The sequence below is a fragment of the Eptatretus burgeri genome, chromosome 14, assembly GCF_056783735.1.
Source record: "Eptatretus burgeri isolate ZD-2024b chromosome 14, Ebu_testis_v1, whole genome shotgun sequence".
Lineage (NCBI taxonomy): Eukaryota > Metazoa > Chordata > Myxini > Myxiniformes > Myxinidae > Eptatretus > Eptatretus burgeri.
Window position 1 is genome coordinate 62,762,680 of NC_140974.1, and position 24,995 is coordinate 62,787,674.

General features: G+C 41.8%; 1 protein-coding gene across 6 annotated transcripts in view; it reads right to left on the reverse strand.

Annotated features, from left to right (window-relative positions):
* Nucleotides 1-24,995, reverse strand: part of LOC147013384 (ras-specific guanine nucleotide-releasing factor RalGPS1-like) — a 108,963-nt gene that overhangs the window by 74,212 nt on the left and 9,756 nt on the right. For 4 of the 6 annotated variants that reach the window (XM_085855162.1, XM_085855163.1, XM_085855160.1 and 1 more), the window contains 8 exons: nt 11,945-11,995; nt 11,713-11,799; nt 11,014-11,121; nt 7,277-7,327; nt 3,216-3,299; nt 2,896-2,985; nt 2,644-2,736; nt 2,316-2,442 (listed from right to left, as the gene is read on the reverse strand). In XM_085855162.1, coding sequence (XP_085711288.1) covers nt 2,316-2,442; nt 2,644-2,736; nt 2,896-2,985; nt 3,216-3,299; nt 7,277-7,327; nt 11,014-11,121; nt 11,713-11,772 — 613 coding nt within the window. In that variant the 5' untranslated portion in view covers nt 11,773-11,799; nt 11,945-11,995. The remainder of the gene's footprint in view (nt 1-2,315; nt 2,443-2,643; nt 2,737-2,895; nt 2,986-3,215; nt 3,300-7,276; nt 7,328-11,013; nt 11,122-11,712; nt 11,800-11,944; nt 11,996-24,995) is intronic. The other 2 variants (XM_085855164.1, XM_085855165.1) reach the window with 2 other exon arrangements.

The following is a 24,995-nucleotide window of genomic DNA, read 5'->3' on the forward strand; positions in this document are numbered from 1 at the left end:
TACAATGATACATTTCAGTGTAAACCAATTTTCAAGATTCTTGAGACATTGCTGGAGGGCATTGGTGACCTCAACAAAATTGGAATGTTGTGAGACAATGGTCAGATCATCTGCATATGATAGAAGTGGGGAGTCGGTTTGAAGGGTAAGGTGGTCATGGAGGGATAGACTGAATCGTGAGGTCAACAGTACAGAGCCATGTGGGACACTATTAGGTGGAGGTCTGAAGGAAGAGAGGATGTGTTCATTGTTCATTTGAACTCGAAGACAAGACAGAAGGTTTGCTAGCCATTTCTTGTCGTTGGTTTTGAGGATTTCTTTTTTATGTCAGAATATGGCGGCGTACAGTCTCAAAAGCTTCATTCATGTCTATTGCCGTAAGAACAGTTCGAAGTGGGGGTTGATTTTTGTTGAAGCCATCTCAAATGAATTGTGTTCATGTAGAGACAAGTGGAATGGACGAGAGCCATGCAATGACAAGCTGGAGGGACACACACGCGCACACGCACACACACACGCACGCACGCACGCACGCACGCACGCACGCACGCACACACACACACACACACACACCAGAAATGAACACAAACCTTCACACCTCCACCTCTTGTCAAAGGCCCCAATTACTCCCACCTTCTCGTGGGGGAGGCAGGGGAACGTTTTTGGCCCTTTCACGAACCAGGCGGACAGATCTGACGTTTGACTAAAGATGCAGGAAAGTTGTGATTTGTTCAAGGTGCTATTTTCACGAGTTTATAAAGATGTTTTTTCAGGCCTCCATCGATCCGACTACAACCCAAAATGACACCGAGTAGTCATTCTGGTATGTGCGAGCCAAAATTCACTAGGGAGTACTGATCAACTATAAACTTTGGCAGGTAAAGTGCATCATGGTTCATCGATCCAACGTGCAAGCTGACTTGGCCTACAATGCATTACATAGCTCACCCGAGAGGAAAATTAACTTAATAAATAAATGGTGTATATTTTTTCCATAAAGAGAAGAGAATTGTCGACAACCACAATGAACCGCTGTGCTTGGGGCCCGAAAGGGTCACCAGGACCTTCATTGCACTTCCTGTAACCAAAGACAGGATTTGAAGAGTTTCCTTTGAAGTTGTCGCATCAAATAAGCAGGAAGTAAAGGTTGGTATTTTCACAGCAGAGCACACCTTTTGTGATATTCAGGAACCTGCACGATCAGACATGCATCACTCATGGGATGGAATTTTCAGATATTGTGGCCAAGCTGTCAGGCTTAATACGGGTCGCTGCTGCCATTGGTAAAGGTTTTTTTTTTTCTGGAAATAGCCCCAAACAAGGCATAAAGCTGCTCTTGGCAAGGGGTTGGGGGATTGCTTGTGGACTGGCCCTCTGCACTGTGCCATGCTAGACAGTACAGAGCAGCCCAACCGATATGGTGGCACTCAACCCACATCGTCAGGTCAGGCCAAATCAGATCTGTGACTTGCTACAGATTTCATGTAAAACCGTACTAACCTGTTCATGGTCGAGTGCCGGCGACAAAACTGGCTCCCCCAACTAGGTCCTCCTGGTGAGGAGGGTGTATGGATATGGACACCCAGCAGGACTAAAAACAAAATCTGTCAAAGGGCGGAGGAGCTCCTTGTGAGCCAACAGCCATCCATATCTGGTGCCTAACTGTCTGCGGACATCCTCCTGCAGTGGGTTGCCTTTCCTAGGAGGTTGGTGGCATGATTTGCACTCTGAACACCATAAAAACACTTTTCTCCACAAAAATACACGAAGTGGTATGTGGCAGAGTGGTGCTGAGATGTCGTCCACCAGCAGGCAGTCTCCTCGGATTAACATGAGGCGGCCCCTTTGGGTGGGTGCCTGAAATGTCCTATTCATAAGAGATGGGGAAGAACGAGGTATCTACCAGGGAGATGGCCAGACGGAGGCTGCTGGAGTACCGGTAGAAAGTGAACGCAGTGACGCGCAGTAAAAGGCACATGCTCCTCATTAATGAATGAATGTATATATGTATGTATGTATGTATGTATGTATGTATGTATGTAGCTCAAGGTCAGGGAGGTTTAGCGATATATCTCGGATCTTTGCAATACCTGTCCACCGGGCTACACAGAGATGACCAGCAACTTATTACAGAACTTGTCAGGAGTCCTTTTCATGCAAAGACCTCAGTCTGCCATGGCTCTCACCCCCAAGGAACGACCAATAAAAAGGCATGCAATCATCTTTGCATAAAAACAGAACAATCGTAGTAATGACGAGAGTTTGTTTGGCATCTCATTCTAACATGGCAGACAGATTTGCAATGTGCATCTCACCTAGATAAGGTATACACGGGGTTCGACGCAGACTTGCCAGGTCATCACGCATGTGCTTGTAGTTGTTCTCCTTGGACATTATGTAATCCATCTTTTCATAGGATGCCCGGTCCTTACGGCTGAGTAGCTAGAGGGGTCGGTATTGTGGAAGAGAAGCGCCAATGGATTAGCAAATCAACAAATTAAACGTCAAAGAAAAGAGCAAAACATCCCAAAAACACAATGCACAATGTTACAGGCCAAACACGGATATAAATAAAAATAATAATGTCCAAAATAAATAATCCTAAAGTTAGGATTGGCCTTTCAAAATAAGACCATCACTTACTCCCCAGGTCCTGGAAAGTCGGAAGATCGGCACGCTTTGCAGGGCCGATAGCACAGCCACCGAAGCATGGAAGTCATTGATCTCATGCAGTTTCTGCAACGGCAACAACAAAAAAAATTGTCGTCACGACAACTCCACAGAAGTTTCATTGTGCGTCGTAAACAAGCAGGGTGATGACGCAACAGGTGAGAACGAGTCAGACTGGAATCGAGAAAGATCCTTGCTGATAATAACAGGTACGTACGGACGTACCTTGGCGATCTTGATAAAATGGCTGAGAATTTCAGCGCGAATCTTCAGTGTCCGAGCGTTGAGTATCTCCTGCACCACCCAAAAACTGACCTGTGCATCAGCAGAAGAACATTGTGGTAGAACCGTGGGGTGGGAGGGGAAGGGTAGGGCAGTTAAAGATTCAATGTAGACCATTTGTGAACACTTCTGCAATGCTAAAATTACAGGAATAAAAAACATACCGAGAAAGAAAGCAGGTAATAATGTTTGGCAAGGAATATGTCAACTCAGGTGAAAATAGGTGTGAAACAAGCGAAGCTTGACCAATAGCGACACGGCACCTGGTTAAAACGACGCGTGAACGCCACGACGTTCGGTGCAAGATTGTGTTTTTCCTTCTTGTTCCAGCCACAGCTCGCAAGTTCCTGCAAAGGCAGAGGGTTTTGGGCGAAATCTGAATTGGAAACATTATATATATATAGCCTGTTGTGTTGGCGCAGTGGTTAGGGCAGTAGCTTGGGATCCAAAAGGTCCTGAGTTCAAGCCCCGTTGGGCCACTGAATTAATACACCAGGGGGTTGACTCAGCCTGTCATCCTTCCGAGGTCGGCGAAATGAGTACCAGTGTACTGGGCCGGTGTATAACCCGGTTAAAATAGGTGTACCATATCCCTGTGTCGTAAGAGGTGACCAGGGTTGCGTCAGGAAGGGCATCCGGCATAAAACATGCGCCAAATCACGATGCGGATCATACGGATGATCCGCTGTGGCGACCCCTAACGGGAGCAGCCGAAAGAAGAAGATATGTATATATATATATATATATATATATATATATATATATATATATATATATATATATATATATATATATATATACATATACATATATATATATATATATATATATATATATATATATATATATATATATATATATATATATATATATATATATAAAACCGGGCGTAGTGGCGTGCGCCTGTAATCCGGCTACTCGGAGGCTTGGGTTGGAGGATCGCTTGAGGACGCGGGCTCTGCACTGGGCAGGGTGTAGAGCAGCCCGGAATCATGGCGAAACCCAAATCCTGATCCCTGTGTCGTAAGAGGCGACCAGGGTTGCGTCAGGAAGGGCATCCGGCGTAAAACCTGTGCCAAATCAGTATGCGGATCATAACGGATGATCCGCTGTGGCGACCCCTAACGGGAGCAGCCGAAAGATGAACAACAACAACATATATATATATATATATATATATATATATATATATATATATATATATATATATATATATATATATATATATATATATATATATTGTTGCGGGCCAGGGGGTCAGGTGAGAAGACCACAAGGTGTGGAAAGCTACCTCTGTTCCCACCAGGCTCCACGGAATTGTAGGCCATCGCACACGGATAAATCCTTGACGCAGCGGGTCGCTTAACTGACCGTGGATGCCAATAACTCAACCGCGTGACCTCGGGTCCTCCCATCTATGGGTTAATCGGGTGACCTAATTAATCACATGATTCGGCGCTGCAGTTTCCCCACCATGGCGCTGCAGTTTCCCCACCATGACGCTGCAGTTTCCCCACCATGACGCTGCAGTTTCCCCACCATGACGCTGCAGTTTCCCCACCATGACGCTGCAGTTTCCCCACCATGACGCTGCAGTTTCCCCACCATGACGCTGCAGTTTCCCCACCATGGCGCTGCAGTTTCCCCACCATGGCGCTGCAGTTTCCCCACCATGGCGCTGCAGTTTCCCCACCATGGCGCTGCAGTTTCCCCACCATGGCGCTGCAGTTTCCCCACCATGGCGCTGCAGTTTCCCCACCATGGCGCTGCAGTTTCCCCACCATGGCGCTGCAGTTTCCCCACCATGGCGCTGCAGTTTCCCCACCATGGCGCTGCAGTTTCCCCACCATGGCGCTGCAGTTTCCCCACCATAGCGCTGCAGTTTCCCCACCATGGCGCCGCACACACTGGCCTCCACGAAGCCCCACCTTACAGCAAAGGCGCACGTGGCTGATTTACCTCAGGAATAATCAGAAAAGAAGAAGAGTGGGGATGAAATGAAGAAGAAAATGATTTGAGCAACCGTAGCTATTAGATCATCGCAACGCACTTCCTTGTTGTCCTGCTAAACAAAAGGAAGGGGACTATCTACACGTATAATAGTGGAATAACTGTCTTGGGACACCTATCTGTTGTATGCATGCGGTTCCGAGAACCGCAACTATATCTATATATATATATATATAGTGCACATACATACAAATACATAATCACAAGGTCATGGTTTTGCACAAAATAAAATGATTAGTGATGAAACATGGCTAACATTTTTGGATTCTGATGTTCCGCCTGAAGGCAGGTTCATGTTCAGGACTGCTGAAGCAATTTCTTGGCAAGGGTCATACAGGGTGGTTTGCCATTGCCTTTCCAGCAATAGTTCGGGCAGGAATTTATAATTTGTTCATGGTGCCGGTGACAACTCAGCGAGTCTTTGCGATGGACACCGTGGGATCTTTAACATCCATCCGAGGGACGGCGCGCACATGTCCATCCGAGGGATGGCGCGCATATGTCCATACGAGGGACGGCACGCACATACATTGATGAATTACCCTGCCTGCAAAACACCGGGATTCCAAAGTTTATAGCTGGGTCCAGATTCAAACCCAGGCGAGACTGCTTCGGGGTGAGTGTGCATACCTCGAGGCCCATCCTGTCAGCCCATCCAGCTTGAAAAATCAAGAGGACCATTACAGTTTATGTCTCTTCACCTGGAAAACCGGATGGGCCATGGACGTACATTGTAAGTGAATGGAGTGGATTTCATTACTTTACAACCACATCAAGTACGACCGACACAAAAGATTTTACACTTTGCTAAATGTCAGGGTGGGGTTGGGGAGGCAGATGGTACCAATGCTGGAGAGACTTATCCTTTTTAAAGGGAGACATGAATTGAACCAGACATCAATTTGGAAGTGGATGGGTTAGGAGATCACTCGGAACCACCTTAAAGTTTGGAGCATCATTGATGGGTGGGTGCTTCAGTGGCTACTATGTATGTACGAGTATATTAAAGGAGTCGTGTCCATGTGTCACAACTCAGAAGAAAAATTTCGAACTTGGCTTTGCCTGGGATCAAACCGAAATATGCTTGCTAACTTTGAGTCAGTGACTTTAACCACTCCGTCACAGCGACTTTAACACGACAAACGCCGATTTTTATTATTATTATTATTATTATTATTATTATTATTATTATTATTATTATTATAAAAAACCTGTTCCTTGCGGACAAGAGGAGAAGGAAGCAGGAATTGGAGCGCCGCTGTAAGCATGCAAACAAACAAACCCACAAACAGATACTTTGCGAAATGCATACAGAATGATAAACAAAGAAATATAAATATGTGTAAAAGTATAACATGCAGAACAGTCAGAACTTCACAGGAGGGTTCGACATGGCACTGGGAGGCGTTTAACACACAACGTCGTTTATCACGAGGTAATCAACAAACTCTTCCAATCATCCCGAGTGTTTTCTATCAATCCGTTTCTTTTTACCCATCTCTAAAAACTTACCTGTCTATCTTACCTGTCCCTTTCAACCTCCAGCCAATTACCCCACACTATCACTGAGAGGGAAGATGTTGTTCCTTTGTGCGTTTTACAGCGGCATAATAGTAAACACGTACTCAAAATCCTGCTCCCTCTTCCTCCCATCCGAAGGATGGGCTCTTGACTAGTATCATAAAAAAGAAACCCAAAATGAATAGCAAACAAGAGATGAAATCATTGCATTTCAGAAACCCATCTGATGAACATTTTGACATTTTAGTTGTTTTTGGCACGAAAGGCCCGGCAACAACGAGACCGACGCAACCTCTGCGCGACGGGCCGGGACATAGCTCGAAGTAGAGTCGACAAATAATCAAAATCCTTGTACTCAGGTGCAGAGAAGGAAATTTTCTTTCAAACCGGTGTCAAATGTTGTTATACTCGTTTTGGGTTCGATGTTTAGATTTATACTCGGCACTTTCCTTCCCTTACATGCTTACACCTTATCATACAACAGGTGGGGCGAATAGTCACTGCAATTAAACTTGCAGTGACTATCTTTGACACTACGAAGGCCGGAAATCTTTCCGACCTCGAACCATTTCGGTCATTTTGACTGTTACACCTTTATTTTAAAGTTATTAATATTTGAAGTCATGAAACGACTACTTGCTACTTGGTACTTTTCAAACACGATGACTATTTTGGCCTTCGTCGTGTTGATGTAAAATACACAAGGGTCTTCCTAAACCGGATAATCAGTCAGAAAAAATCAAAATCACAAATATCCACATCAAGATGAACAAAAAAACAAGGCATTGCCCACCTCTGGCTGGATGGCTTTGAAAACAGGTGCATCGAGTAGAGCAATCTGGCCCTGAAAACAACACCGAACAAACAGCATCGGACTCGGGTCACATTTTGTCCTTTTGGAGACCATGTGCAGAGCTTAGATTGACAAAAATTAAACAAAACAAACAAAACAAAAGAGCACAGTGTCAAACAATTCATACACGTAAAGGATTAGAATTCAACACAAAAGGTTTACCAGCGTTTTAAATCAGCAAGACCGAACACAACACTCCCTGAACTTGGCCAGCAGGACTGGTAAACAACTAGAATGGCACTCAGTTGAACGCACACCTCCGCCAGGCTGAACAGTTTACATTTTCTATCCGACCGATAGGCCGGATCTGGATACAAACCTGAACCAAAATCTAATCGGCTCGTTCTTTCTTGTCACCTACCCAATTCAACCACCAAGTTTTGCCATAATCCATCCACAACTTTTTTTTTTTTGAAAAATCAACATCATGCTTCATATCATTTTTGGCCCTATCTCTCAATTGTGAAGAATCACTCTAATTTTTTTTTTTTAAATGCTCGGATCTGGATTTGGATCTTCACCAAAATCAAAATAATTTCTTCCTCGTCATTCGCCCAACCTGTCCACCGAGCTTAGTCCTAATTGGTTCACGAGTCAGAAAGTGACCACTATATTCGTTATGGGTGTGTGTCTGTCTGTCTGTCTGTCCCGAGCATAGCTCCGTGGGTTTTGATCCGATCTTGATAAAATTAGGGTGCGAGGTTTATATCATGATCTAGTTGTGTTTTCCTGAGAAGGGGCGTGGTGCGCCCATTATGGGCGGAGCCACGCCCAAAAAACATGTTTTTAGGGGGTAGCCGATTTCAAGTTACATCTTCTCCGAGGGGGTTTGTCGAATCTGGCAGGGATTTCGGTATTTGGTTAGCCCAATGGCACCTGCATAGCCCCACGGAGCTCGATTTTTCATTTTCGTCCCAAGGTCAAGGTCACAAGGTCACGAACTTAGAAAATGTCAAAAAAATCAATAAACTGGGCATCGAGCTCTGAGGGTTTTCAACTGTTTCGAATGGAAGTTGGTATGCAAGTAGTGCTCTTCAAGTACTACAACTTTCATCATCTACGTTTTTCCCGATTCCCGCCAGTTTGCCCGTGGCGTCCCCTCGAAGGTCAAAAAATAAAAAAGGCGAACCGTGTACATTGCTCGTGAACCATCGCCATCTCCAGACTTGTCCATCCTTAACATTTTGAGATATCGTACTATATGTATATCGTTTTTAGCCCCATCTCTCAATAGTGAAGAATCACTGCAAAAATTCTCGTATCCGGATCGGGATCTTCACAAAAACCGAATCAATTCGTCCTTGTTACACACTCAACCTGTCCACCAAGTTTTGTCCGAATCCGCCCATAAGTTTTTGAGAAATCCTGCTCACAGACAAACAAACAGACAGGGGTGAAAACACAACCTCTGTCCAACTTCAGTGGGGGAGGTAATAAGACCACGACTCCAGCACATATTTGCAGACGTAATAAAGAGATGGGGGTTTTATTTAATTTTACACTCACTTATGAGCCAAAGGAATTTTCATTGCTTTCACCGTACAATGTACATGATAAGACCAAAGACCAAACAGTTTTGCTTGTGCTTGGATCGAAATTTTTATTTACACCAGAGATTTTAAAAAGCCTCTTGCGTACTCTCCCCCACCGACCCCCCCAAGAAGGCCCCTCCAACTTTGCAACCGGATATGATGCCGTGTGGTTCCAAATCACTGCCAAACAGGAATGCCTCAAATTTTACCAAACATCAGGCAAGGCCCGTGGAGCCATACACAAGAACGACTTCGATAGAATCCAGGTAAAGCGGAGGATGGCCTGTGGTGAAGACTAAAAACAATCCGTCTGCGACATACACAATGACCGAGGCAGTGCGAGGAGGGGGGAGCAAGGCAGGGGGGGTGGGAATAAGGAGGACTGTGAATGTGTCTTGAACCTGTTGGCGGAGACCACAAGCATGCAAGGTCAGCAAAAAAGTCATGAGCAAGCGCATTTCCCAACTCTCTCCCGTGCGGCCACATTTACCGAAGCCCACCTAATCGACCACGTGAGCGGGCAGAGAAACTCAACCTTGACAATTTTGACTGGAGTCAAAGATCAATTTGGATCGAACATATGCTCCGCATTAAGTGCTGCCATCGATTGGCACATGGGAACCCCAACATGTCGATCAAGTACAAATCACAAAGGGAACATTACTTTCCTTCCTGGAAGACTTCGGGTTATTTCGCACTGTGTAGCCAAAGATGCCCTTGGATGTCAACGGACGTTGGCAAGCGCTATCCTTAAACATGGCACTGACGGGGAGACACTCCTCCCTGCCCACCCCTCCAATCCCTCAACTTCGCCAACTTCTCACACTGCTGAACTGCTGAGGTGATGAAATGTTGGTGTTATTCACAAATCCCTCTACGGATGGAGTTGCGATGATGAGGGCACCTACGACAGGTACGAAATATCACTCCCGTGCAGGTCACTGATCCTTCACTGGGTTGCTGGTGGAAACATCTTCAACCAGGGTAAGAAATCAAAAATTGTCCAAGGTACTGGCACGCACTGACCTGCTCTTTTCGAAAATGATCTACAGGGTACTCACCGACGAGATAGCTTCAGCTTAACATCCCTTCGGAAGGACAACGGATACGGATCGAGGCTCAACCCTGCCAGCAAGGCACCAAGGCAGTACAGCACAGTCTCGACTATCCGCACGAGCATAAGTACCGAGGCTCTCGTGCAGATACTTGACGGTCACAAGGGAAATACTGTTCTTCAGCAAAAAAAAATACTCTCATAGTTTATTACACGAGAAATATAAAAACAAGTCGCAGAAATTACGCTTTATGCACGAGAGGAAGCCGAGAACCTTGAAGCGTTTTACATTCTTCTTGTGCTTTTCCTGGCAGTTTGATGGGCACAGAACCTACACAGTTTGGGTTTTTTGGGTTTCGCACATTGAACACAGTGTGGAGGGCGATGCCAAGAGATTCAGTAACGGATGTTGTACTTTTTCCATTCTCAAGCTGGCTTACAGGCTCGAGCTTGTCCTTGATGGTCAGCACGACTCGCTTCCTCTTTGCCTTGGAGGAACTAGACGATGGTGCACACTATCAAGACAAAGTTTGGGCCTCGTAACTCTTAAACGTGAAGGTTAAATACACAAAATGGCTCGTGAATCATGCGGATGTACTGCAGGAAGTGGGTGCCGGCGATGCTTCGTTGTGATGCGCCGAACGCCGATTGGTCGAGTTCTTGGGGAACGGTCACTCTCTCCTTCCCACGATAGGGTGATCTCCCAGAGGGATCTGTGCGTGCAGATTTTATAAGGACACTTGCCCTTTGCAGTTAGTTGATACGAGGACAGAAGAGAGTCGACTAATTCAAGTCGAGTTGGGAACCGAACTCAAGACTAGACAGTTCAAAGGTAGTAAGTACGCGACCACCGAGCTACTCCGATCATTAAGGTGTTCCCCAAAAACTACCGTGGATCCAATTTGCTGTGGCAAGAATGATGATCAGAGAATGATAAATTAACAATGCCGTTGGTAAAATAACAGCTTGCTTTATGAATATATTCGACAAAAATCAGAGTTACTCTAAAAAGTGAATTGAACATCATCATCATACTACTACTACTACTACTACATCATCATACAAACCAATTGCGATGGAGGAGCACTTACGGCAAAATGTTCAGGCGTAACTTTCAAAACATCGAACACCACGGCATCGTAGCTCTTCGTCACTTGCATGGCCTCTTGCCCCCCTAAAGACTCCACACTGCTGGAGGTCTGATCAAGCACATACAACGCTAAATGCATGTCACTTCACAGATGGCCACAACTCAAAGAATAATGATGGGCACTGCAAGGCAAGACGCTCCGCTTGGTCTTGAGCTACACGTCAAGCCGTTCGAATAAATCACTTGCTTGTGCAATGCCGGCGCACATCCCGTACCCCTCCACCACCACTGCCAGTAACAACCACTCAGATCACTCTCCGTACTCAAGCAATTACGAGCCTCACCAAGTGCCATTTCCCCCCCCCCCCCAAGGACTTTAGGAACAGCAACATTAATCACCCAAATGATTCATAAACGACAAGAAAATTGCGTGCAACGTAAATTTATACGACAATGACGGAGACGGAGACGACACCAAGAGGGTCTGGTGTTTAACAACCACGGGCCTTGGAAGCCGAGCATAAATCACTACATCATGTATCACGACATGCTGAAACGCCGATGCATCTACATTCGGGTTGAGGCCAAAAAGCATGCACTGTTCAGAAAACCCAGCTTTCCTCCAACACATGTCAATTAATGATGAATGAACAAAAGAATGAAGCAAACAAATGAAAGAACCCTTCATCGAAAGATTCACCTCGGAGATAGGGAGGCATGGGGAGACGATGGATGGCATCGGGGTGGTTGAAGAGGCCATTCCTCATCGGAGGTGACCCCACACCACCTTGAGGAAGAGATGACGCATGGACATGAGAATGGCCAGAGCCAGTCATCGGGACATGGTTGTTGTGCGCAGTTTGTGGAAGACGATAAAATCATGGTGAGCGGAGGAGGGAGAGGGAGGAGGAGTTTGAAAGAAAAATTCTTACCATCACTTCAGAAGAACAGGTTCTCAAGTTTTGTTTCAAACATTCAGAAACCTGCAAAACCAAAAATGGAATGTTATAGATTAAAAGAACCACGTGCCAGGTTCAGCTCCAGCAAACACACTCAAACACGGCCTCGTTTAAACAGTCGAGCCGTAAACACAAGATAAGAACCGTTTCCCCTGGAACTTTCATGAACTTGTGTTGGACCGAATCGTTCTCTCTACAACATGGAGATTCTCCCTGCTCTTTACCATTTAGGGAAGCAAGTCATTCCAAAGATCCCTTTTGTCCTTCCTTTTGCAATCACTGCAATTTCTCAATCGTAAAACTTTTCGATTCTGCAAATCTATCGAGATTGCACGTCCGAAGTGGTTCCGTTGCCGTCCGACGATGCAATAGGTATCGATTCGTGTGCGCTTCGCGTGGGGTTCTGCTTAAATCTCTTCCCACGGTGTCCAGAAAGCTTCACATGAGAACACCTGAGCTTAAGAACCTGAGCTGAGAACACCTGAGCTGAGCCTGAGCGACCCCTTAACCGCCGACCTTCAGATGTTGGCCCGGAGGTGAAAACTAAAACAACCAAAAACTGCAAGGGCACTCGGTAGGGCGCATACCTCTGCCATGCAACGCCCGATCCATGAGAACGTATCGGGCCCAAAACATTTTTGAAATATCATGTTATACAGTACTGTATCGTTTTTGGAAACAGAAAGGGGTGAAAACAACCTCCTTCCACCTTCGGTGGTGGAGGTAAAAATGACACACCGTGAAACTCGCATTTGCTTTCATGGAGCCAAACAAATAAATGTGCTCGGATTGAATTTCATGTCACGTTGGAGGCAAAGTCAAGAAAAGTTTGTGATTTATTTCACTTGCGGTTCAAAATAAGATAATGGAGAGCAGGAAAATATACGGACTGATGTTTTAATGAGAAGTATCCAGGCATAAACAAGGAGGAAGAACAGTAACATGGTGTTCGAACCCTGCGGCGCCATTCAGCAAAGCAAAGTAAGCAAATAAATAAATAAGAATGGCACTTGGTAGAGCACATACCTCTGCCATGCTGTGAACAATTTATGTTTTCATATATATATACATACATACATACATTAAATATAGTTTTTGACCCTCTCTCAATAGTGAAGAATCAGTTTTTAAAAAATTTTTCAAATCCAGATCCAGATCAACAAAAATCTAATCAATTATTTCTTGTCACACACCCAACCAGTCCATCAAACTTCGTCTGAATCAGTTAATATATTTGCGAGATATCCTGCTGACAGAAAGAGACAGACAGACAGACAGGGGTGAAAATGACATCCTTCCACCGTCAGTGGCGGAGGTAATGAAAGGACTGCGAGGTACCCAACGAATCAAAAATATGCTTCCGCCAGCTTGAGTGCATGTTGGCTGCCGATAGATTCACCTGATGAACGCAACCCTCGCCCCAGTCATCTCCAAAGCATTACCGTTCCGACTCCAACGTGTAAGCCTCGTTCTTGGGCCTTAAGAGCTATGGCCTTTTAAAAAAAAAAATTTCAATAATAAAACGAAAGACGGCATGTTTACCAGTTGACAAATGCTGCACTTTTGGGGGCAAGGGGTCAAATGGCCATCGGGAGTGTTTAACCCAGTGAACCCTACACACTGCGGAATCAAAACAAAGCACACCATAATACTTGTACTCCATGAAAAGAAAAAGTCCAGTTAACAAAGACAAATCAAACATTTAATCAGGGAGGGAGCACGAGTGCGGTCGTGGAATGCAACAATGCTGTAAGCATTGCTTGAAGTCAATGACGTCATTTGAAATTAATGACACAAAGTTGGAACCATCATGGCGAGTCTCAAGTTTTGTGGAAGATGCAAGTTTGCAGGGTTCATTCTCCATTGATAATTATTTACTTATTTATTTAGTTTTGCTTGCCGGTGTTTAAAATAAATAAACAAATAAATAAATCACCAACAAAAATATGATGTTCAGGTTTCAGATACGGTATACAGTATATTCCATACACTTTCGTGAAAAGCTCAAGGCAAGGAGACGTACTTGTTTTTTTAGATCTTTAGTCTAAATCCACTTATTGAAATACACACAAGACAAGTGCATGTCAGTTCGTGGCAGGTTTAAGATCATCCTCCACATGAAGTATTCGCACGACTCGACAGACTGCCGCTCTCAAAGTTTTGGAGCACTCAGCCATTTTATTAGGACCCACAGGGTTCGATTAGGTTCGTCACGTGATCCAATACAAGTACAGGACTGCAAAGCTTAAGAAGTTAACGATCGGTGAATCATCAGAGGATTTAATAAACAATTATTGAGGCAAAGCGACTCTGACACGCAGAGACCAAGGCAAAGACATCCACAAAAAGTACGGCGACTCTGAAAATCAGATAAATAAATAAATAAATACACAACTCGAGAGTTGAGAGAACATCTTACCCCACACAGTCTTGAGGAAAAACAAGAAAAAGAAAATAAAAATAAAAAAAGGACGTGGGCGGGGGTCTGAGTGGTAAATTTGATTGGTCGAGATGATGTAAAATTCCATAATATTTTGTCCAAATGCTGCTAAACGGAAGGTTTTGGACAGTGCCAAAAATGCAATTGGTGTTCTACATTGTTCAAGTATATAACACAATTCAATAACCAGAGAGTTGGTGTCAAAGCCACCCAATGCTCGCCTGTTTATACATTTATCGTTTTTAAAAGACATCTAATAATATTTTTTTTTAAAGGATTGAAGTGAAGTCTGATCCAAATAATTTTAAAGCATTATATGTATTTGTATATTGTAATCAGTAAAAAATAGTGTGGTAGATAGAAATATAAGAAAGGAAATAACTTTAACGTTGATGTGCTACAAAAAAGTTAAGTTCAAAACAGGTCAAAAATTTAAAAAAAAATTGAAATTATTTTTTAATTTCAACTTCACTACACTAATAGTATACCCCAAAGGAACCTCCATGCCAAATATCAGCATCCTAGTACACATATTAAATGAATGGCAAGCTTCTAAATAACTTGCACCAAAAACTTTAACATTTTCACACTCACGCTCATGCCGGGGGTATCGCTATAGCTCTCTGTTCTTCGAACAGGTGAGCTAAAAAATAAAATAAAGATTTTAAAGGTTGCAGAAAAGAAATTCGACATTTACCGCCATTTTTGCAACATCTTTTGACACCACCTTATTTAACGCATTAAATTAATTTAATTATTTGTGCCTGTTGTTTGTGTCCTTGATGACATCCTTAAAACCAATAAGTTTGCTGTGTGAAATGATTTTTTAATTTTCTTTGACGATCAGTCAGACAAAGTAAAAAAACAACTAGAACTGTCACTATATAACTGCTGGCAGTGATGACCGGGTACCCACACGTCCGCCTTTGATACAACATGGGACTTTCTGCAGATGACAGTCGCAAAGTTTCACTTTGATCGGGTAAGTGTTTCCAGAGAAAACATTATTTAAGAGTGACACAAATACATCCCTGCTTCGATACGGCGCGGGACTGACGAGTTACGAACTGGGTAGCACAAAGCGTTCAATCTATTCATTGTGTATGCAGTTTGCTCTTTTTCCTCGGGACATTGTCGGTATAAATTGAATTGCTGTTCCTGTTCCCTCAAACGCATTTAGGTGCAGCCAAGTGAGTCTTCTGGGAAAAAAAATAAAAATCTAAAAGTTCTCAGATTCAAATAATTAAATAATTCTGGCTGCCAAACCGCGTGACCGATCAGGTTGAAATTTTAAACTTTTGTTTCACATGTCGGCAAAATTATAAATCTGAAGTTTTGCAGATATAGATGCAGCTGTTCCAGAGAAAACATTAATTAATATTTATCCTTAAATCCAAGATGGCGGCCAAACCATGTGACTTGTGATGTCATAATTTTTAACACGTGTGCATACACGATGGTAGATGATAATTGCAAATTTTCACTTCGATAGGTTAAGCAGTTCCAGAGAAAACATTATTTAATATTTTTCTTAAATCCAACATGGCTGCCAAACCATGTGACCTATCAATTAGAAATTAACAAACTTGTATTCAGTGCTCATATGCAATAGGTGTGTGAAGTTTCCCCTTGATCAGATCAGCCCTTCTGGAGAAGATGTTTGAAGGTTTTAGGGTAAATTCAAGATGGCCACCAAACCATGTGACCGATCAAGAAGAAATTAACAAACTTGAGAAAGGACCTCATGCGGAATGTATGTGTAAAGTTTCGTCTCAATCTGTCTTGCTGTTCTGGAGAAGAATATTTTAAAAATTTATTCATTTTCAATTCAAGATGGCGGGCAAACAATGCGACTTGTGACGCCATAATTTTTACCATGTATGCAGACATCATGGAGGATGACAGTTGCAAATTTTCCCATCGAGAGGTTAAGCAGTTCCAGAGAAAACATTATATAATATTTTTCTTCAATCCAACATGGCTGCCAAACCATGTGACCTATCAATTCGAAATAAACAAACTTGTATTCACTGCTCATGTGGAATAGCTGTGTGAAGTTTCCCCTTGATCAGATCAGCCCTTCTGGAGAAGATGTTTGATGGTTTTAGAGTAAATCCAAGATGGCGACCAAACCTTGTGATTTGTGATGCAATAATTTTTACCATGTGTGGATACACGATGGTAGATGATAACTGCAAATTTTCGCTTCGATAGCTTAAGGAGTTCCAGAGAAAACATTATTTAATATTTTTCTTAAATCCAACATGGCCGCCAAACCATGTGACCTATCAATTAGAAATTAGCAAACTTGTATTCCCTACTCATGTGCAATAGGTGTGTGAAGTTTCCCCTTGATCAGATCAGGTGTTCTGGAGAAGAAGATGTTTGAAGGTTTTAAGGTAAATTCAAGATGGCCGCCAAACCATGTGACCAATCAAGAACAAATTAACAAACTTGAGAAAGGACCTCATGGGGAATATATCTGTAAAGTTTCATCTCAATCTGTCTTTCCGTTCTGGAGAAGAAGATTTTTAAAATTTATTCATTTTCAATCCAAGATGGCTGCCGAACCATGTGACCTATGACATCATAATTATAAATTCTGCTTTCTATCGTCGACCCGAAGAAGTGTGTGAAGTTTCGTGTAAATCGGATAAGGTCGGTTTTTCTATCCAAGATGGCCGCCAAACCATGTGACTTCTGAGGTAAAATATTTTTGCCATGTATGCAGACTTGATGGGAGAAGGCAGTTGCGAATTTTCACATCGATGGCTTCAGGAATTCCAGAGAAAACATTATTTAATATTTTTCTTAAATCCAACATGGCGGCCAAACCGTGTGACCGATCAATTCGAAGTTAACAAATTTATATCACATACATGTCCTGAATATAGTTGTGAAATCTCGCCTTCATTGGACAAGCGCTTCTGGAGAAGAAGATGTATGAAGGTTTTAAGGTTTTTTCAAGATGGCCGCCAAACCATGCGACCTATCAACAAGAAATTAACAAACTTGAAAAAGGACCTCACGGGTAATATACCTGTAAAGTTTCGCCTCAATCTGTGCAGCCGTTCTGGAGAAGATTTTTTTTTTCAAAACAAGATGGCGGCCGAATTACGTCACCGATGACGTCAAAATATTTTTTTTCTACGATCAATTTATGTGTAGATGACGCTCAAGAAATTTCAAATTTTTGCCATGTGGCGTTTTACTTGACGAATTTTCACCAGGATACCACTTCACCGATGACGTCACGAAAAATCACACGTATTCCCGAGAGGGAGCTGAGTAAAATGTATCAAGCGAAAAAATGTTTCCATTGCACAGTTTCAGAGATACAGAGGTCCAAAATTTATCTTTTCTTTCAAGATGGCACCCGTACCACGTGACCTATGATGTCACAATTATCAATTATGTATGCTATCAAAAAACATACATACTGTGGTGAAAATTTTGTGTCGATCGGACTTACCGTTTCTGAGAAAATGGCTTTTAAAGCGAAAAAAAATCCAGGAATTTTGCAAATTTGCGGCGGAAGAAAAATAATAACTTGAACTGCCACTTTACAACTGCTGGCAGTGATGACCAGGTACCCGTACACGACGCCTTTGATACGACGTGAGACTTAAATGACGGTCACAAAGTTTCGCGACAATAAGATGAGCGGTTCCGGAGAAAACAATATTTAATGTTGTTCTTGAATCCAACGTGGCTGCCAAACCGTGTGACCTATCGATTAGAAATTAACAAACTTATATTCACCACTCGTGTGCGATACGTACGTGAAGTTTCTCCTCGATCTGACCGGCCGTTCTGGAGAAGAAGATGTTTGAAGGTTTTAGGGTAAATTCAACGTGGCCGCCAAACCGTGTGACCTATCGATTAGAAATTAACAAACTTATATTCACCACTCGTGTGCGATACGTACGTGAAGTTTCTCCTCGATCTGACCGGCCGTTCTGGAGAAGAAGATGTTTGAAGGTTTTAGGGTAAATTCGACGTGGCCGCCAAACCGTGTGACCTATCGATTAGAAATTAAAAAAACTTGTGAAAGGATGTCTTGGGGAAAGTGTGCGTGAATTTTTGACTCAATCTGTCCAGCTGTTCTGGAGAAGAAGATTAAAAAAAGTTATTAAATTTCAATCCAAGAGGGCTGACGAACCATGTGACCTATGACATCACAAATTTATATTCTGCTTCAAACCGTGTGTTGGAACACCATCTGTCAAGTTTAGTGTTAATCGAAAAAGGTGTGTTTTTCTATCCAAGACGGCCGCCACACAATGTGACTTGACGTCATAATTTTTAGCGTCTTATTTTAGCACTTCATTATTTACTCTTCTTCTTCATTTTTTACTCTTATTCTTCATTTTTTTACTCTTCTTCTTCATTTTTTACTCTCATTATTTACTCTTCTTCTTCAATTCCTACTCTTCTTCATTTTTTAATCTTCTTCTTCATTATTTACTCTTATTCTTCATTGATTTACTCTTCTTCTTCATTTTTTACTCTCATTATTTACTCTTCTTCTTCAATTCCTACTCTTCTTCATTTTTTAATCTTCTTCTTCATTATTTACTCTTCTTCTTCATTATTTACTCTTATTCTTCATTGTTTTACTCTTCTTCTTCATTTTTTACTCTTCTTCTTCTTCATTTTTTACTCTTCTTCTTCTTCATTTTTTACTCTTCTTCTTCATTATTTACTCTTCTTCTTCAATTTCTACTCTTCTTCATTTTTTACTCTTCTTCATTTTTTTCTCTTCTTCATTTTTTACTCTTTTACCTCATTTTATTCAATCTTCTTCTCCATTTTATTACTCTTCTTCTTCTTATTATTACTCTTCTTCTTCATTTTATTACTCTTCTTCTTCATTTTATTACTCTTCTTCTTCATTATTTACTCTTCTAAATTAAAATTAAGAGAGCTCGGCGTTGTTGTTGTTCTTCTTCTTCTTCTGGTGAAGACAGATCCTTTAGGACTCGACTATTTCATATACAGGATCCGGATCTCCTTAAATACTAAACACTTGTACACATCCTCATATTGAGGGTGCCTTTTGAGAGCGTCTATCATGAACTTTTAAATATATTTGGACATTTGCTTTAAAGTTTCGAAAAGTTCACGTTATTATTTAAAGATTATTCCATTTAATGTATTGTAATTTCGTAAATACACTATTTTCTTGTCATGAACGACGATCGTCCATGACTGGTCTCGCTATTGGCTCCGTCAAGGCATGTGACGAAATATCAGAAGTTTTTTTTCTTCTTCTTCTTCTTAAGTTCTTGTTCTTCTTCTTCTGGTGAAGACAAAACCTTTAGGACGCAGCTCTTGGACACATTTGTCCTTGTTAACATATGTGCAGGCATGGGGCTAGATTATAGTAGCCAAGTCTTGCTTCGATAGGTTATGTGGTTCCAGAGAAAACATTAATATAATTCTTGAGCCCAACATGGCTGCCAAACCATGTGACCTATCAATTAGAAATTAACAAACTTGTGAAAGGATGTCTTGCGGAAAACGTGTGTGAATTTCTGCCTCAATCTGTCTGGCTGTTCTGGAGAAGAAGATTTTTAAAGTTTATTAATTTTCAATCTAAGATGGCAGACGAACCATGTGATCTATGACATCATAAATTTAAATTCTGCTTCCAATCGTGTAGTGGAACACGTTTGTGAAGTTTCGTCTTTATCGGACAAAGTGCGTTATTCTATCCAAGACGGCCACCAAACCATGTGACATGTGATGTCATAATTTTTAACATGCATGCAGGTGTGGGGGTAGATTATATTGGCCAAGTTTCACTTTGATAGGTTATGTGGTTCCAGAGAAAACATTATTTAATATAATTCTTGAATCCAACATGGCCACCAAACCATGTGACCTATCAATTAGAAATTAACAAAGATATATTCACGATTCGTGTCCACTAACCAGACCTCGGCCCTTGATACAACATGAGATACATGAGATGACAAACAAAATTTATATTCTGCTTTCAGCTGTGTCGTGGAACATGTCTGTGAAGTTTCGTGTTAATCGGAAAAGGTGCGTTTTTCTATCCAAGATGGCCGCCCAACTATGTGACTTGTGACGTCATAATTTATACCATGTATGCAGACATCATGGGGGATGACAGTTGCAAATTTTCGCTTCGATAGGTTAAGCCGTTCCAGAGAAAACATTATTTAATATTTTTCTTAAATCCAACATGGCCGCCAAACCATGTGACTTGTGACGTAATAATTTTACCATGTATGCAGAATTTATGGAAGATGGCATTTGCAAATTTTCGCTTCGATAGGTTAAGCGGTTCCAGAGAAAATATTATTTAATATTTTTCTTAAATCCAACATGGCTGCCAAACGATGTGACCTATCAATTAGAAATTAACAAAGTTATATTCACTACTCGTGTGCACTACCCAGACCTCGGCCCTTGATACAACATGAGATACATGAGATGACAAAAAATTTAGATTCTGCTTTCAACTGTGTCGTGGAACATGTCTGTGAAGTTTCGTGTTAATCGGAAAAGGTTCGTTTTTCTATCCAAGATGGCCGCCCAACTATGTGACTTGTGACGTCATAATTTATACCATGTATGCAGACATCATGGGGGGATGACAGTTGCAAATTTTCGCTTCGTAAGGTTAAGCCGTTCCAGAGAAAACATTATTTAATATTTTTCTTAAATCCAACATGGCTGCCAAACCATGTGACTTGTGATGTAATAATTTTTACCATGTATGCAGAATTGATGGAAGATGGCATTTGCAAATTTTCACTTTGATAGGTTAAGTGGTTCCAGAGGAAACATTATTTAATATTTTTCTTAAATCCAACATGGCTGCCAAACGATTTGACCTATCAATTAGAAATTAACAAACTTGTATTCCCTACTCATGTGCAATATGTGTGTGAAGTTTCCCCATTGATCAGATCAGCCGTTCTGGAGAAGATGTTTGAAGGTTTTAGGGTAAATTCAAGATGGCCGCCAAACCATGTGACATGTGACGTCATAATTTTTACTGTGAATGCAGACATCATGGAGGATGATAGTTGCAAATTTTTGCTTCGATAGGTTAAGCCGTTCCAGAGAAAACATTATTTAATATTTTTCTTAAATCCAACATGGCCACCAAACCATGTGACTTGTGATGTAATAATTTTTACCATGTATGCAGAATTGATGGAAGATGGCATTTGCAAATTTTCGCTTTGATAGGTTAAGCGGTTCCAGAGGAAACATTATTTAATATTTTTCATGAATACAACATGGCTGCCAAACCATGTGACCTATCAATTAGAAATTAACAAACTTATATTCCCTACTCGTGTGCAATATGTTTCTGAAGTTTCCCCTTGATCTGACGAGCCGTTCTGGAGAGGAAGATGTTTGAAGGTTTACGGTAAATTCAAGATTGCCGCCAAACCGTATGACCGATCAATAAGAAATTAACAAACTTGATAAAGGACCTCATGAGTAATGTGTGTGTAAAGTTTCGCCTCAATTTGTTTCTGGAGTTCTGGAGAAGAAGATTTTTTTTTTAATTCCCAAAACAAGATGGCTGCCGAACCAAGTGACCTATGACATCATAATAAATTTTTTCGACAGTGAATTGTTGTGCAGATGAGGCTCAAGAAATTTCAGATTTTTCCGATGCAGCGTTGTACCTAACGAATTTTGACTGGCACAACTCTTGACCGATGACCTCACGAAAAATCACCCGTTCCCCTTGAGGAGCTTATTCAAATGTATGAAGCGAAAAAATGTTCCATTGCACCGTTTCAGAGATACAGAGGTCCAAAGTTTTTCGTTTTTTTTCAAGATGGCGCCCGTACTATGTGACCTATGACGTCACAATTACCAATTAAGTTTGCTATCAAAAAAGATACATACTATGGTGAAAATTTCATGTTGATCGGATTTACCGTTCCTGAGAAAATGATTTTTAAAGCGAAAGAACCCGCAAATTGCTGATGGAAAAAGAATAAATAAGAAATAATAAAGAATAAAAAATAAGGAAATAAACAGAAGAAAAACAATCGGGTTCCCTGTCAGAATGACAGGGTACCCTAATAAACTTAAGAAAAATTAAAACTGGTAAACCAGTAATCCCGGGCTTCAACCCATGCATCCGACATCAGAGGACTTTAATTTGCACTAAGTCTGCAATGGGGTCTCGCTACGGTGTCCCTCATGTTATATGAAGGATTGTAAAGCCGATAGCAATACATGATAAAGAAAGAAACTTCACATTGGACAAATCGAGGCTGGCCATATTTTCAAGTCCCCAAAAAAGTCCAATAACAACACATTTGCTTTATAATGTAAATGGCGAACTTGTAGAACGTTAAAATATCTTCCAGAATGTGCGGTCACTTTCGCTCTATTTTCTTTACTTTTCATTTTACGACATGTCAAAAATGGGTTATTTTAAACTTTGGGGGGCTCTAGGGCCTCACTGGGGTAAAATACAGACATAGTATAAACATATTTGGAGTCCCCTCTTCAAGGCCTATCTAAATATGTCATTAAATTTTTTTAAACTCTCATTTGCATATTTGGCATATTTAATGAGGTGAATCGGCATCATTTTAATAATATAAATTAAATAACGATTTCGACCAAATAAACAACTTAACATTCTCATGGAAGGCAGCAAACGTGTGCAAAAGATTGAGGCTGTCATGTTATCCGTTCTGGAGAAGATGTTTTTAGGTTTAGGAGAAAATCCAATATGGCCGCCAAACCACGTGACCTACGCCATCAAATGTTTCATAGTATAAACTTCAGATGGAGAGTTATTAGGTTGTTAAGTTTCGTTGAATTTCATCCAACAGTTTTCCCTCCAGATCCGCCACAAAATCGGTCAGTAGAACATAAAACGCCTTTAATAATAATAATAATAATAATACTAACCAATTCAATAGGGCTTCAGCCATTTGGCTTGAAGCCCTAACAATAGGTTACCCAGTCCATTTGACTGGGTACCCTAATTATCCCACTCCTCTCTGCGCATATGCAATCGGGACAAAAATACTGTTAAACTGCAGGTTCGTTTTTCCGATTCGTGTTTAACATATAACATTCAATTGACATCAGGTTGTTCCTCAATCATAAACCGACGTTTGTAGACACATGGTCAGACAGACAAGCAGAAGTGAAACAATTACTTAACCCTGCTTTTTGCTTCGTGCGCAAGGTGAAAACACAAGCAGGGGTCGGACAACTCCCAAAGTGGAGTTCCATCCGAGGAAGAGAAGGGTTCAAGAAAGGCCAATCCATCCCAAACTTAGAAGGGCTCTCAGTAGAGCGCATACCTCTGCCAGGCTGATTAGTTTACGTTTTGCATCCCACTGATAGGCCGGATCTGGATTCAGACCTGAACTCAAGTCTAATCGGCTTGTTCTTGTCACCAAACCAACTCGTCCACCAAATTTAATCCGAATCCGTCCATAACTTTTTTCAGATATCGTGCTATATATCGTTTTAACCCTCTCACTCAATGGTGAAGAATCGCTTAAAAAAATTCTCGGATCCGGATCCAGATTCAGATCACTGAAATCGAATCAATTCTTCCTTGTTACATACCCACCGGCCCACCAAGTTTTGGCCAAATCCATACACAACTTTTTGACATACTCTGCACACAGACAAATAGACAGGGGTGAAAACATAACCTCCATCTGCCAAAGGTGGACGGAGGTAACAATCAGCCCCTCTGGGGTCAAGTCCTAATCAGAGGAGGCCTTCATGGTGGCGGATTAGAATAGGAGAGTCTGGCAGTAAGATCGTCAAAAGTCATGAAATCTTCCCTGAACTTGCACACTCATTCCCATTCCATTTGAAATAGTAAACACCAAGACATCAATAGGGTAGCTTGAGATGTGCGAGTTTACATCCCAGTGGGGTCCTGGAATGCAAGTCAAAAAGCTCATTGTTCTCGATTAGAATGCAAATGAGAACGAGATTTCTTTCCAATGGTTAGAAGAGTCAACACCAACTTAAAAATCCCTCTCCCACCCCTCCCAATGCCAACACTACCATTGGAATGAAACCACACAATGACCGGCAGAAATAATTCCTCCACGTTCTGCCGACTTGGTGATAGTTGTGAGGACAACGGAAATGGAAGCAAAAGCAAGACTCACCAAGATCCCTAAACAACCAGCTCTGCAAAGGACAAAACACAAACTTCTCAAGGAAATTCCAATGCACAAGAGCCATGGACAAAAGCAGTAGCGGTGAAGGCCAGCACTGGAGCAAACTCATTACGGATGGCAAACTCGTGTAGGGTGGGCCGCAGCCCTGGTGTCAACATCCAATAAGGAAGGGCTTTCCAAGTGCTGAGTGGATGGAATCTCAAAAAAAAGAATACCCAAAATAAAACAATAAAGAGCAATCATAGATTGCAGACCCTCGCCAGGACTCGTTTTGTGCGGCGTTTGTGTGCTGATGTTACGTAATTAATAACAGACATAATTAGAACTGCCACTTTATAACTGCTGGCAGTGATGACCCGTTACCAAGACGTCACGCTTTGATGCAACCCCGCTTTTATTGAGCACCTGACCC